Source organism: Diorhabda carinulata, chromosome 5 (assembly GCF_026250575.1).
Source record: "Diorhabda carinulata isolate Delta chromosome 5, icDioCari1.1, whole genome shotgun sequence".
Classification (NCBI taxonomy): Eukaryota; Metazoa; Arthropoda; class Insecta; order Coleoptera; family Chrysomelidae; genus Diorhabda; species Diorhabda carinulata.
The window spans coordinates 12,567,009-12,583,873 of record NC_079464.1 but is presented as its reverse complement, the minus strand read 5'-3'; the positions used below and the strand labels follow the sequence as shown (position 1 = coordinate 12,583,873).

The 16,865-nt window shown below is 32.2% G+C and overlaps 1 protein-coding gene across 3 annotated transcripts in view; it reads right to left on the bottom strand.

Moving 5' to 3' along the window:
- LOC130893597 (nitric oxide synthase) overlaps window positions 1–16,498 on the bottom strand; it is a 162,612-nt gene extending 146,114 nt beyond the window's left edge. For 2 of the 3 annotated variants that reach the window (XM_057799817.1, XM_057799819.1), the window contains exon 1: window positions 16,350–16,498. Coding sequence is in view for 1 of the 3 variants with exons in the window: in XM_057799816.1 (XP_057655799.1) it covers window positions 12,389–12,402 (14 nt within the window). In the remaining 2 variants the exon portion in view is untranslated. Of the gene's footprint in view, window positions 1–12,388; window positions 12,416–16,349 lie in introns of all 3 variants that reach the window. The other variant, XM_057799816.1, reaches the window with a different exon arrangement.
- Window positions 16,499–16,865: the final 367 nt, after the last annotated feature.

Below are 16,865 nucleotides of genomic sequence, written 5' to 3'. Positions count from 1 at the left end.
GGTGAAATGCTAAAACTGTAACAATAATCGGTTTTGGCTCATGATATTTGACAAGTTATTTTTTGTAAACGTTCACAACTCCAATAATTCACTAGTTCCCATGTAGCCTATCAATCCTAATCATTTCAGCATTGCATCAAGAATTGTTGAAGGCCATTTATGGATCCGTAAATTTTTTGATTTATCTCATGCGGTCTTAATAACCTAGGTAGCAAATAAGTTCGTTTGAGAAATCATATCCTCAATGATTTGCCGTTCTAAGAATGTATTAAAATGTTGAAAGGACTCTCATTTATTAAAGACGCAGCGATTTCCCGACGTACTCTTTTCGACTCTTGATATGGACAACCAAAAATCTTTATAGGAAATATCCACCCCCGTTTGCGTCTATTACAGAGATTTCCGATAATACTGAATCTGATTCAATGGTTTCTCTGAGGTTGGACCCAATATAATTCGTGATTTGCCGTGTTTCTGAATTATTTCTAATTTCCTCGTTTTCCGGATTCTCATAGAATCACAAATCGTTACAATCTTATTCGTCAGGATAATAATTTGCTGAAACAAATTCGTTTCCTTCATCTGTGAAATCTGTAAACAAAAAATTTTCTAAACTGCTTGAAAAATCGAAGTTTCAATGCAAATTAAGAACAGATTACGTAATATGAATAAATATATTCAGTTGATTAACTAGCTCACGGAGGCTGGATAGCCTCCTTGAATCAGCTCATATTTTCATCATCAAGAAATGTGGTAATGGATTTTTTGATAATATTAAGAGACATTCAACACATTTATTTTTACGATTTTGTCGCAACTACTGGCAACAATGTATTGAAATTTTATACGAATATGTTTTGGTAGCTGATATGAATTTGTTTTTATGTCTGACTCTCATAGAGGACGCTAGTTACACGGTTCGAACCAAGTGATATCGAACATAACTTTTTTAATATTAGATTTATTAAGCAGAATTTCAAGTGAACATAAACATTATCCAATTTTACACTAAAAAGGTTGATAAAACTTGATACTATCTGAGTACTGTTTTCGAAACATTTTCATTTGAAAACTATGAAGTAATAACCGATGCTTATATAAAGCTATTAATTATTATTATTATGAATTAGTAAGCATACTATTTTGTCGCGTGAATGAGACCCCATCGATAAAATGAATACATTTAAAAAAATTGGGACTAAGGGCTTTTATTTCTATAACGTTTTATGAAAAGATCAGTATAGGATCTTATTATATGGGCACCAAGCTATTGGAAGTCTAAGTATAAAACAATATCATGATAACTGAATACCCATAACTATTAAACTTTGAATTTTACACGGCAAAAGCATTTTTTCTGAGTTTGCCATGGAAAACTGTCATTCATTGATATTTGATAATTACATTTCTGATTCTACACTTCTACAATTCTAAATTTTGAATACACTGACATGTTATTAACCTCAAGTGAGTGTACAGTACAGCTGTAACACGTTATGCAGAAAAGTTTCTAAATAAAAATACATTTAGAGCCATTGAACAACGTTTTCGAATAACTCGAAAAGTTCCTTATCCTTATCCTTATCCTTATCATGATAGAAAACTCCAAGAGCTCTCGCCAGACGATCTACCGGTTAAAGTGGATTTTGGTCAAACATTACAAGAAAGGACAGCACACACCAAATTTTATACAATGTATGTTTTGCTGACGAGGCCGCTTTTACGAGGAAAGATATGTTTAACTGTGTAATTAGAATCCACATGTCAAATGGGTATCATGTTATGTACATTCATTTAAAGTTAAAGTAAGGTAACAAATTGATAGGTTATCACATGCTACCTGGAAATTTGAACGGTGATAAGTACCTGGATTTTCCAAGCAATCACTTATTCTACATATAAGAAGATTTACGCTAAACGAGCAAGGGTCTCTAACCATTTTTCCAATCGATGGATTGGTAGAGGTGCAGAAGCTCTGATTCATCGCCTCCCCGATGATGCTTACACAGTCGCATCTTAAAGAAAAATTTTATGCTTCAGAGGTAAATTCACCTCAAGAATTGAAAGATAGAATCCATCGTCATTTCAATGACTTCATAGATGACTTCCAGCCTTTTGGAAGATTAATGGTTTCTTTTAAAAAAAGGGTAGACCTGTGTATTCGTAAAAACGGAAAACATTTTGAACACCTACTGTAATCGAATTCTATTTTATGTTATTATCTTTTTTTTTTTGAATTCTCATCTTGTGATTTTTGGTTGAATTAATACATTTATCATTATTTTATATCAGCATCGGTTATTAACGGCCAGAATTGTCAAATCGGAAAGGTTTAATGTTCCACCATGGTAATGCAAATCCTCACACATCTTTGGCAACTCGTGGCAAACTGTTGGAGCTTGGCTGAGAAGTGATGCCACATCTCCCTTATAACTCTGATCTGACACCATCTGATTACCATTTATTTTGAAGTTTTCAGAATTATTTGCATGGTCAAACTTTCACAAATGTCGATGACCTTCAATCGCATCTGGTTCACTTTCTTATTGATAAGGACCAGAAATTTTATGAGCGCGAAATCATGAAGCTGTAGGAAATATGACAAAAAGTCATTGAGCAACATGGAAAATATATAATTGATTCATCGATATGTCTTTTATCTATTTCTACGGTTTCACTATATTGAGATAATACTTTATCCAATCTGTCGTTTTGTTCAAGAAACAATTAGTTGATAATTTGTCAAATACTCCTAACCTTAATTATAATACCCATTAAATAGTGAGAGTAAGTTCACAAATCAATTTGACGTTTAATTCAGGATAAACTCAGAACAGGTTTAACTTTTCTGATCCTGTTACGGTAATTAATTACCTCAATTTCACTATGCAGTAAAGTAGACATATAACTGAAAGATTTATAACAAATTCTCCAAATAAGTCCTTTTTACGTGGAATTAGTAAGTTTTAATTATTATACAGGGTCTTTTAATATTCGGCCAACGTTTTAATGTTATTGAAAAACATGAGAAAATCAGAACTAAAATTTGAGAAAATTGCAGCCTCTTCTTCAATATTTTTCATTTAATTTTTTACAGTTAAATATCCAATATTCAGCTGATTATTCGTTAAGATATACGTCGATTGAGAATTTTCTGGAGAAAATATGGATACGAATGAGCAATGTTATTAGATCCTCACTGCTGAAGAAATGACAAAATTTAGTGACCAAGACGTTATGTACATCGAGAAAATATTCGTTTCAAACAATTTTTTATAATATTATGTACAATTTTGGGATATTTATCAAAATTTTAAGCTCCAATTACATACGTTTAGCAATGTAACATGAAATCTCACATTTTTCGTGTAATTTGAGAAGTAATTTCAATAAATAACTAAAAATTGAACGTAATGACTAAAAAAATTTCGGATGCGAGCTTTTTCGTCTTATTGTTTGCCATATTGATGGTAGTAGAATAATAATCAGGAAGTAGAGAGTCCAATGAATAAAAATTTCACCGAAAAATTTTTTAAAAAAAGCTGATATTTTGACGGGAGAATATTCGATCGAAAATTAGGGAGGCTTTTCGATTTTATGTTGAAATAACGTAAAAAAATAGATATTAAAAATCAAATAATTTACAGTGTATATGGGAAACGAAAAAAATACTATAAAAATTGTTTTTTGTGTTTTTTAACATTTTTCACATAAATTTTGAGGTTATGTGAAAAAAATGGGAATACAAATTTTTCGATCTTCTTATAACCAACAACTTTGATATTTGACTTCCATCCACAGGACTTTTAGTTTTATCGTGAATCAAATTTAGCCCTTAGAACTTACCCTTTCCCCTTCCTGACCTCAGACCTCTTATTTTTATTATATTCTCCTCCTTTTCGACGTTTCATCCTACTATTTTTTTTTGATTTTAAAAATTATCGATCCTAGTCTAATAGCGAATATAAAATCGAATAAAATCAATTGATAATCATAATCTGCTTAAACTAATTATAACAAATATAATATGTATGTAAGTACGAAATTTATATACACACAGGAGGAATATGTATATATGACAATAATGAAAATGAATATAAAATATTATAATTGAAAAATAATGGATTCCGCTCTTAGAGGTGATACAAAGTGAATAATTACAGAAACGTGTAAATTGAAAATCCAAACTCAGGATCCACCTACACCACGTAAAATTTGACAAATGGCGGCGTCTAAAGGATTCGCTTTTTAAGTTTCCTTGGAATGATGTTTGTTTCAATTCCAATGACCTTGTAGTTCATATAAACGAGATTTCGGAAATGAAAGAAGAAATCTTTTAGGCAGGTACGGAAGCCTTGCAGGGCGTTGCAGACAAAAATCCATAGTTTTATAAAACTATTTTCAAGGTCATGGAGAAAGTTGTTAATCAGTTAATCTTGAAATATCCTGAGTCTGCTACCATAATCAGCAATTATTAATACGACGATTGCAAACATAAATCAACTGGAGATCCCCTTGCCTTTGTCACCAGTATATGGAATAAAGTTGTGGAGAAATATGAGAAATTCAGAGCTGTTACACTGGAACGACTTTTGACAGGGTTCAGCATGCGAAACTTTCGAATAAATCAAAATCATACGATCTCCAGTCCTGACTTATCGACTGGCTTAGTAGCTTTCTCAAAGACCGATCCATCTAGGGGTTTCTTTCCATCGACACACCTCATAGAAGTTTAAAGTGAACGCTGATGTTCCCCAGGGGTGCAACTTGTCACCTACTTGCTTTCTCCTGTATATCAACGATCTACTCGACAAAAATGCAAATCCTATCCATACCTCCGCCTCAATAAACTTGGCTAACATCTAAATTTGTAGGCAGAAACAGGTCACTACCATCAATACTAATCTTGAAAAAAGTGGGATAGAGAAAATTTGATTGATTTTAATGTAGTAACGACCCACGTTCTGTCTGGTTATAAAAGACCACCATCACCGCATATTCGCTTATTGGGTGTTGAGATTGAGAGTAATATATGTCCTTGCATAGTCACGTGACCGAATTAAATAAGGCAGTTCCATAAAAACTTGTTGCCCTCTGAAAAGCTATATATTTCGCAATAGGTTTTGATTCTTTACAAGGCCAAGATTCGTTTATATTTTGAGCTCGGCTTCCAAGCTTACTTGACTCGATAAAAAAAGAGCGATTCGACTCATAGGAGATCCAGATCCAGATCAGAGGGACAGAGAACAAATGCCGGTGATCTGACTCTCTTTTACCTTTACTCTCATGTCAGATGTTCTCTTGAACTGTCCAACGTAATCCCAACAGTATTTTCAAAACCTACTCGACAAGTAGACGTGATTCATTAACAGCTGGTTCGCCTGCAGACACGTAGGACGTCAATTTATCGACTCCTTAATTTGGAAAAGTGGGCATCTGCAATTATCTTCCAATGTACGTGTTTCCTGAACAATAACACATGCAGAAGTTTAAGATCAATAGCTTCAGGCATCTCCAAAAGGCAGGCACCACTAGAACTATTCGAGTGTAATGCTTGCTTTTTACATAAAGAGTAAAACAAAGAGGGAATGTGAAAATTAGAAAAATTGTGTAGTAGCATCGACTAATGCTGGTAATATTCCATATTGCAAGAATTTTCAGAGACATACTATCTTGATTACACTTTCATTGTTTCCGTACGTAACTGAATATATTTTGTCGGGGGAATTGTTCCCAACATGTTTGTTGTTCAAATAAATCACGTGCTGAAGTAAAATGAGCATACTAATATTTTTAAGTGCCTCTAAAAATTAGCACTAATTTCTTCGAAATTTTTTCACTACACAAAATTCCCTCGCGTCGCTTTTTTAAAATCTGTTCATTTCAAGATTATCTATCGTTTAGAAAAGTAAAACAAAAAGCTAATTTCAAAATAAAATATTCAAGTTTCTCCGTCATCATACTTATTTAAATTTTCTTTCAAATTTGGAACTAGCAGGAATTTAGTAGCATTTATGAATATCATTTAATATAAAATAACGTCAACAGAGATACTGTACCTTATAATGGAAAGGAAAAAAGATAAAGAAAGAAAATATACACGGAGATTAGAGTACAAGCAAATGATGATCACTGGAATAGAGAAAAACATATACTTGGATAAGAACATAATATATATAGTCTCTTAGACTCTCAGACTTCGGTAATGAGATACAAACAGGGCTGTTGTTGAAATTTCACATAATTGAAAAAGAAAAATCCAGAAATATTACCCAGATTCAATTTCTGGATAGGTATTTGTAGTAAGAAACGATTTTATTGATGAATCGTGACAGAAAATATGAATTTCGCAAATTCATATTTTCTGGAACGCCACCAAAAGTAATTAATTAAAACTACATTTACGTTAAAGAATTTTTGATTTATTCTGATCTCCCAATTTGAGACGAGATAAAAGCCGAAAGTATCCTAGAATTTCCGAGGTCTACCATCTACCACCACGTCATGGTCACATTTCATTGACCAGCGACAGCAGTATTCAGGTGTAGTGCTCTGCAGTTTCTTAGTGTTTCACACTTCAAAAGAATGTGGATAGAGCAACAAAATCTGCACGACGCATTATCTGCTAGGTCTGGAATCTTCAGGTGTTTATTGAGGCGACAGTACCCGATAGAACTCCTATTGGTATTCGTAGATTGTTCTTACTTAGGTTGATACATTCAGCAGAACTACTTTGGTTATAGTTTGCCAGAAGTCTCAGCTCTTATAGTTTGTCTCAATAAGTGGTTTTGCTCCTATCTCCCTTCTTTTCTAGAACTTTTTCATTGTTCTGTAGCTGATACCGCAGAAGGGTTCGGGACCCATCGCTCCGGTGTGTCCCGGAATCCATTGTAGGGTAATTTTTTTTGCATAGCTCGTTTAATTTTTCTAGGCAATCCCAAACGATTTTATGATATTGGAACTTAGAGCTCTAGGCATATTAGTCAGGATAGATTTTCAGTGGGTCCCGACACATGGATTTTAAATAAATCGGCCATATATGCTCAAAGAATGTCAAAATTTGTTTATAATGATAATGTAATAACTTCCCTGTTGGGAACTGAAATATATGCGAAAAATGAAACTTAGAAACGGAAAATCCTTTCCTCTTCATCATTCATAGAATCTTCCATACCATTCGCTTTCTTATTACTCACTTTACGAACTAGATTAAACAATATGAGGATCCGAACTCTTTCCAAAAATAAACAATGTAAGGGAAAACATTTTAAACTTGGTGGAATAATTTTGGTAATTGGAATTGATTCATCCAAATATTGTGCTACCTTTTTACGCTGTGATAAAATAATTCGCCGCATTTGCTGATCACACCTGCTACCTTAGTTTAAAAACATTATATTTTCTCACATTCATCTAAAACAGATTCGAAAAGTATGCTTCCAGTTGGCTGTTAATTTAAACTTCTAAACGTAATTAATTTTTTATAACATCGTGAACTTTTGATGCGTTTGTGTTACAAATGATTGCTTGATGATTTTCGTTTTAAATCTGCCATTAGAGGTAGATCGCAGTGTCTAAAAAACTACTACTATTCAATTTAACTGGGAAACTGAACATGCTGCTACAAAACTAAATGCGTTTTTTCATTATTCGTAAAGGATGTATGTTACTAGATGATATACGTTAGAATCGAATCCAGACTTTTTTTTCAAATTGTCATTATTCACTTAGAGAGCTAACAATTTTCTTTCATACAGGACTATTGTTCAAAGGTGAATTCGAACAGTTAAATTTATATCGAAATATTATGCTTGGTCGGTTACGAAATGATTCTTTTCGATTTAGAAAAGTTTTTTTGTGGGCAAAAAGCATTGTTCTTTATAAATTAAGAAAGCTCAATGATTATACTATACTTATTTTACTAAACTTAGTAATCTAGCATTACGTAAAGCTTTTTTTGACTTGTTATTGACACGTGCATAAAGATTTTTGCGTATGCACTCTGCTTATACTGAACACACTGTTCAAACTACCACTAGTTTAGGTCAATCTAGAGAGGAACTATCGCCAACTGAAGATCATCAGCCAATCCGATAGTCAAGCAAACTATAGTAGACTTACTAGTCTAGCAACCAGTATGGTTTGTTTTGACAATAACGCAGATGTTTCAAACGTGGTGAATGAAACGAAATGATGACATTTCAAGATTTAGAAATGAGAGAAGACTGGATTAAGTTTCTCAAATATTAAAGAATACCAGTTCTGCGCTATGAAAAAAGAAATTTATGTCATCTACTTCTAGTATATTGATTTCAAATCTTCACGACATGATAGCAATAACTCTTGTGTAAACTAAACCACTGGAACTAATTCTACTAGGTAAAGGAAAAGATATAATAACAAACGAAGAAGATATCATTGAAAAATTGAGACAATAGATAGACTACAGGACAAATAGGATTAACAGAAACAACAAAACATGAAATAAGTTCTAAAGAAATACAACAGGTAGTAGAGAAACTGGAACTAAGAAAATTGTCAGGAATAGACCAAATAAAGGACAGACATGATAAAATGAAGAAGGAGAAAGGCTTCAGAATTAAGTAAGTAAGTTGTTTGAATCCAAATGTTGGGCCACACTGCAAGTCTGTCGTGGCTAAAAAGTGTGATTAAGAAGTCGAAACGAAAGAGACCTAAAATCAAGAGCATTTAGAAGCATGAATATATCAAAAGGTCTAAGAAATCAGAAATGATGTTGATGTTGAGAAATGAGAATAAATAAAAAAAAATAGAGAAACTTAAACAGTAAGTATCGGAGTTGACATGGTAATAACGTCGGAAGGTCAGAAAATGAAGACGCAGGAGAGAAAAGCAAGGAAACTGCTGTGGGAAAGGGACCCACGTAATTACTCAGCATGTATTACACTTGGAAAAAAAAAGTCTTCAGGATTTATTGAATAATTTTGATTATTGATGTTTTCTTGTCCAATTTTTCACAGAGCTTTTATTTTTGAAATGTGATAACGTTATTTTAATAACTGGTATTTCTGATTTTAAAATAAGTGATAATCTACCCTCTGAAAGAAATAAATGAGGATTCAACTTAGTATGACAACGTAGTTTACAAACACCAGCTGTAAGCCACTATGTGAAAATGACGATATTTTTCATTTAAAAAAAAAGTCGAACATAAAGGAAAATACTATTTCTCCCTATTTTTAAAACGCGCTATAAAATATTCAATGTAGAAGACGAGAATATTGAAAGAATATATTTTGTTTTTGTAGAGTGTGAAATATTTCGTCAATGGAATACGGATCATACATTTTCAACAAAGAAAAGTTTACATTTCCTTTGGAGAATCCTTCTATTTCAACTGTAAACTTTATACTGTGGAAGTGGCTGGTGTACTCTAATCTCTTAGGTCGGAAAAATCGATTTTTTCTCTAAAACACACCTACAACATGTGTAGATAATGTATACCAAACGATTTTACCAAATTCTAAGCGCAGAAGATGAGCGGCGCACATAGGGAAAAATGGAAATCATTTGTGCCAAAATCGTAAATCTCAAGATCGGCTTGACTTAGGAATTTGAAATTTTTACAGCAGATAGCTCATGTAATTAGGGTTTTTCGGCTCTATTTTCTTAGGTACATTAGGTACACCACATTGTATTTTATACAAAAATATATAGTAATTATAAAGTTTTCAGTGATATATATCTTAAAAATTGTATTAAAAATAATATGATAGATGTTTTCTGTGTACTTTTTCCGCTATCATTTTCATCATAGAATGTACCTAAAAAAAATATAGCCGAAAAACCCTATGCGAATGTACTTTTTTAAATTTAGCGCATTTTAGGTATGTTATATAGCAAAACTGTTAGCGCCATCATGTTCCGCGGCAAAAAATACATCGATATCATGTTTCACATGATATTTTAAACAAAATTTTGCCTCATAATATCAAAAAATATAACAACTTTGCAAAGCCAAGTTTGGACAATTATTGCGTTGGATCTAAAAATAAAAAAAAATTTTGAAGTATTGATTTAGAACCGTCATTCCGTCAGCTTTCCAAATATGTAAATAACTTATGGGTTTAGTAACATAATAATTAAATTTCAGGGCAAAAACCAAAAATTTTTAAAAACTTTGTCAATTTTTTTCAAGGTCAAAACATGACCTCGAAGTAATCGGAGTATTTTTCTCGTATACTCAATTACATAAGCTATCTGCTGTAAAAATTTCTAATTCCTAAGTCAAGCCGATCCTGAGATTTACGATTTTGGCACAAATGATTTCCATTTTTCCCTATGTACGGCACTGACCATTGTATTGATATCCCTAAATTCCAATGCTCCTTGAACCTTTAGGCCCAAGTACACCTGTAAAGTGGTTTGTGCAATGCAGTTTGTGGAAACATAAAAAAATCAGTGATTCAGTTGAATATGCTCACTGATCATGGAGAAAATTGTACTCGAAATCATACTGGAAATGATGGAAAAGTTGAGATAATAGGAGCAAGACATTCAAAGCTATTTTAAAGAAAAAGATGTTGTTGTTTTAGAAGAAAAGTGTGCTGGCCACTTTAAAGAGAATATGGGTACCTACTCGGCGAAACCAAAAAATTTAATAAAGGCATTGGTGGAGAAAAATCACTGATAAATTGATTAGTGGGATGACAACGTATTTTGGATTAGCTATTCGAATACATCCAGATTCTATCGAGGAAATGAGGAAGGAAATTTTGACAATATCATTTCACAGGATTTTAACAGAGCAATCCTTAGCATCAGAATTGCGCTACAGGCGATTCTAGTTGATGCAAATGGCGGAGAGCTGAATTTCTCGGAGAAGCTGAGTAAGGGATGTTGTGAAACAGGCCCGAATCGCGAAAAGGAAAGACGGAGCAACTCTGCGTGACTCACAAGAAGAAAAAGGCCTATTGTATGGTCCTGCCATAGCAGATTGACAGTGAGATGGAATGTTTAGTAAAAATCATATGTGCGAACTTTCAAACTCTAATATGTTATAAGCCAGCAATTCAATTAGGATTATCATGATTGCTTCGATAGTTTTTTGTTCTACGAGAGAAAACTTAGAAATAGAATGTAATTTTCAAAAGTCAATTTTCATGCTTTAGAATTCACTCTAGTTCAATTGCTGTCTTAAATATGAAGATTGGAACGCCGTTTGGTTTTTTATTTCAGATAAACAAAACAACCGCAATTTTAGTCATCGTCCAGCATCTCTTTTACTTGATATCTTCCTGTCGGCAACTATAAATTCTATACTAGTGGAGACTGTTGTACCTTGAAACATTTTTTTCATACAAAAAAAATTTAAATAATAATTGCAAAAATTTGTCCCAAATTCGCAGATTTGATTTTAAAGAAAGTTATGTATTAGGATTGGGTAACATAAACTTTGCATTACTTACATTGCGTTCCAAGATACATGTGGTTATGTATCTTGGAACAACCCTTTGGTACCTTGAAACGGACTGTGAAAAAAATAACATATTTAAACGACGAGTTTATTAAGAACTTAACAACAAATTCAGATACAACACAAGTTTTTTCTTTTATAAAAATTCTGCATTTAAATAATGAGAAATTAGTTTCTTTGAACGGCGAAATTTCTGATTTCATCCTTCTCTAAGGTGTCGGTTGCTATCATATTTTTTCTAGTCTTTTTCCCTTTCTTTGTGCTTTTCCTAGCACCCTTTTGTTTGTGGTATATTATTTTCCAAATCGAGATTCATTACGTAGGAACCCATGAAATCTTGATCTGAAAATATTCCGCTGTCCAGTGGATATAATCCGGAAGTTCTAAAACCACTTAAAATACTGCTGGGCGTGAAAGCTCAAGAAAAAGCACTTCCCAGAACCTCTGCTACTGAGTAAATATCAGACGCTTTTTCTCCATTACTAAATAGCCAATATAGATTACTTATTACTAATGACACCTATTGAAGTCAAATTACATCAATTCTTATATATTTGGATAAATTGGCTCCTACTTTTGTCAGATATAATCGACTCACATCCATTGAACCCAATTGAGGTCGATTGTCACTTTATGTTGATTGAAAATTTCTGATTTTGATTTTTAATTCTGATTAAAGTCGCGTCACAACAATTCTTATATATTTGTCTGTATTGGCGTTTAATTTTGTCAGATCGATTGTCACTTTATGTTGATTGAAAATTTCTTATTACTATTGACTGACTTGGTTGTAAAATGTTTTAAAAGGGCCATATATAGTTAAATCAAGTGACTGGAGCTTGTTTGATGTGTGAGGTGGAAAGGTTATCATGATCATTCCAGCCTCTAAGGCCTATTTTGAGGCACTAGGATTTACTGGATCTTTCATCTTACCAGACTTGTTTCATAGCATGACGACCTCTGCAACAAAAAAAAAAAACAAAAAACGTAACTTCCTGTACCACGAAACTAGTTCCATGGTATATGAGTTGATTTTGTTTCAAGGTACAAGAGGATGAATTTTTCCAGTCCATTTATTTTATAGTTTAGAGGTTATGTTCCAAAAAAATAACAACACTGCGTAATTATTTACCAATAGTCGCAAGACATACCTAACTAAAAGCAATTATCCAAAATCATTTGCCGTTAGCTCACTCAAATATTTTAAAAATATTTTTTTGTATTACTGCCACAAAGCGCAGCCGATTCACTGCAGATTAGAATACAGCTATGAAGAGTGAATAGATTGCTAATTAAGATCATTTATGGATTGCTAGATGGAGACACTGGTTTTAAATTTAAATCGTTTCAAGTTACACTATATCCAAAGTACAATATTCTCCCCTATTATATTATTTGACTTCAGAAAATTTGTTGCGCTTATTAAATGTTGATAAAAAATAAGATTCATTTTTCCAATAATTTGCTCGTGAAAAATTATTGAAAAAGCCATAAACTAGAGGACCCCTGAAATGAGAGAATTAAAAATTTTCATTTCAGCCTCCAAAAATGTAACTAACTATTTGTATCGAAGTGCATAAAAAATTACGAAGCATTTGAATTATAACTGGAAATTCAACACGAGAATAATTTTTTCCCGAAATGCTCGGAGATATTCGACCACCATTTATTACAAATTAAAAATGAATACGAGGTTTTCCTATCGAAAGACTTAATACTATGACTGATGTCGTTGAAAAGCTTGAATATCATATTAATAACTATTTTTTCATTTTATACAAAATTTAACATAATTACCAAATACCAGATGCTATCCAGATACTATCATACAAAGAATCAGCCCACAATTTCTAAACATTTGAGACAACTAAGATGATGAAATCGTGGAAAAAGAGAAAAATCCTTACGTATATAATATAATTAATAACTGGGATTTTTTTTAAGAAAAACTAATTGAAAACGTAGAATTGAATGTACCACTCCAAACACCTCAAAACATTGAAAAAGCTGTCAAGAATCTAATAAAAGGTATTCAAAAAGAAACCTGGTACGCAAACCAGAAACAAATACAGCAGAAGGAAACTTGGAAAAAAATGACAAAAACACAAAACTGAAAGCAATGAAATAAATTACAACAAAGCTACATCTGAATTTAAAAAGTTGTTACATACCATCAGAAACCAAAATATACAGAATTTCCTTGAAGAATTGACATAATCAACACGAAAAATGAAACGTTCAATGAAAGGGTAAACGTCTTCGCCAAATGATCAACCAAAGCATTTAAACCTACGAAATGATAACACAGTAGAACCAATAAGCGGAAAATTGAATGTTAATCAAGTGCAATATTACAAAATTTTCCGCTTTGCAAGTTTTAAAAGTGTGCAAATGTTCCGTTCCGTTCCGTTGTCCAATGATGAAAATTCTCTTATTCTTACAAGGAATTGATACTTCAAGTCTGTTTTTGTTAAGTTAACACGCTTCAAAAAAAGATGAATACTTAAGTGCTAATTAAATGCTATGAAAAAAGCTTATTCCCACTTTTCTCAGCAAAACACTATCATTAGCGAGGAATTACAGAGACATATGGCCAAGTGAGTGTCTGAATAATCAAGTCCCGAACTCATGCTGATTAAATATTGCGAGAAAAATCAATTTTCCGGAGGGGTCACAAGAAAAATTACTTCTACTGAGTGTTCTAAAAATACTATCATTAGCAAGGGATTTTAGACTTATGTGACCTCGTTGAGGCCTAAGTAACTAAGTGATTGGTTTTCTCGAGTTTTCTTAGCAAAACACTATAGTTTGAAAGAAATTAACTTATGTGGCCTCGTTAGAGCCTGAATAATTAAGTATTCGACTAATGCTAATTTAATCCTGTGGGAAAATGGATTTTTCTAAAATATCACGAAAAAAATGACTCCAGCCTCACGAGTCTATAATTCGTAGGCAATGATAGTGTCATTCCATTTAATCAGCGTTAGTCGAGCATACACGAAATGGTGTAAATAAAGAAGATAATGAAATTATCTTTTTATATTTTTCTCGACATACCTTACCAAATTGATATCCCTATAAAAAATTCAAAAACAACGAGAATACATTGGTAACTACAGACTGAATAAATCCAAAAAAGGCACTAGGATACACGATTGCATCACTGGCAAGATACTGCAAAATGTTACCAATTGGATAATACTGGTACCAACACAAATATTTGATGCGATATTCACACTTACTTATTTTTCTGAACAGTGGAAAGTTACAGATATTATCATGGAACCGGAACCTAAATTGACCTCACATAGACCTATTGTTCTACCATCTATTATTTCAAAACTATTCGAAAAACTTTAGAAAACCAACCCAAGATACTAGAAGCCTTAGAAGCTCCCAAACCATTATCTTCTATGGGGATAGATCAAGAAGTGTTTAAGCTCCAACATAAGATCCTAGAGGTATTGGGAGCTTCCTAAATTCAATTTATTACCATTATCTTCTTTAGGAATACCTCAAGAAATGTTGAAACACCAACCCACGATGCTTAAAGCATTCAAATCTTCTCAAATTCAATTTATCACAAATATTTTGTCTGAGGTTAAGTCAAGAAGTGTTTAAACGCCAACCCAGGAGCCTAAATGTCCAGATAGCTTCCCAAATTCAATTTATTGCCATTATCTTCTACACGGATACTTCGATACGTCAAGAAGTGTTGAAACACCAATCCACGATCCTTAAAGCATTCAAATCTTCGCAAATTCAATTTATCACAATTATTTTGTATGAAGTTAATTCAATAAGTGTTTAAACACCAACCCATGAACCTAGAAGTCCATGGAGCTTCCCAAATTCAATTTATTACTATTAACTTCTATAGGGATACGTCAAGAAGTGTCGAAACACCAACCCAAGATCTTGGAGGCGTTGGAATCTTTCCAAATTCAATTTATCCCAATTATTTTGTATGAAGTTAAGTTAATAAGTGTTTAAAAGCCAACCCAAGAACCTAGAAGCCCAGGGAGCTTCCCAAATTCAATTTATTACTATTACCTTCTATAGGGATACGTCAAGAAGTGTTTATGCAGCAATCCAAGATTAGATAATAGAGAATACAGAATTCCAAGTTTCTAGCTTCACTAAAATTTTATGAAAACTCAATTTTAGACACCACCTTTTAAAGGGTGGGCTGAGGAAATGTTGTTATAGGAAATACTCATCTTAATTCCATACGAGCAATCACCACCTCAATTTTGTCACATGTATTTAGGAACACCCTATATAACTTGCGAAAGAAAGTAGAGTTTGGAAAAAAATACATTTACTTCAAAGAAGATATATCCTAAACAAGATGTGGTAGTATAAATCTTGATCTAGCATAAAAATATATGGAATGAAAAGGAAAAATGACCGTGATTGCACTTTTCATTTTCATCAAAAATTTTCAATCGCGATCACACATCTTATATTGTTAAAGACCAAAAGTTAATAATCTCTCCAAATCCAGTTCATTTATTTAAAAAATAGATATAAGAATATGGAAAAAAACGTTTCAAAAAATATATCATTAGCCCAAAAAAACTTTTCAAAAAATTAGGCGTAAGAAACATATTTCGCCATTGAGAAATATTAAATAATAGTTTAAAATTAACATGATTGTATTAATTATGAAAAGTAAACAAATCTACTTCACTCGAATTATTTACACTGTATAAGATTTTTTTGACTAAATATAAGATTTTAAACTGTTACTTATTTACTTATTGTCACTCAGAAAGATTTAAAATAATAGTGAACGATATCTCATTAACAAACAGATAAATATAATAATGTAACGGTATACAATCATGAAACTCATCTAATTCATATTCTAAAAATATTTTGAAACACTTACCAAATAAAAAACAATAACTTTATTCGATGAATTATAATCCATTAACATAAACACAAATATTCTACCGTTTCATCATAGTCAAAAAAACTAAACACAAATATCCAAAAAAGTTTCTGTATTTTACGATAGCGACGCGACTAATAATTTACTGATTTTGTTTTAACAGATTTTCGAATCATATGCGATCATAAATGAAGTAGAGAGGGGAATACGAACACAACGTTTATTAGATGAAAAGTAAGATTTTATGTATCACGCATAATTCCTTATTAATTTTCGATCTAATACTTTGAATAACAAGAAAATGCATAACCTAAAAAATTTATCCATAATTTGAATCAATTTTATTACTTACTACGTAAACAAAAGTGATGTCATTGATGGAATAAACTAAATATTCCAACATATAAATTTTTTATTTATTCATAAAAAAATCCCATCGACTATATAAGGTTATTAGCGATGGAACAGTAGGTATTTACATAGTCCATTAAATTGTTATAATTTTAGTACCCT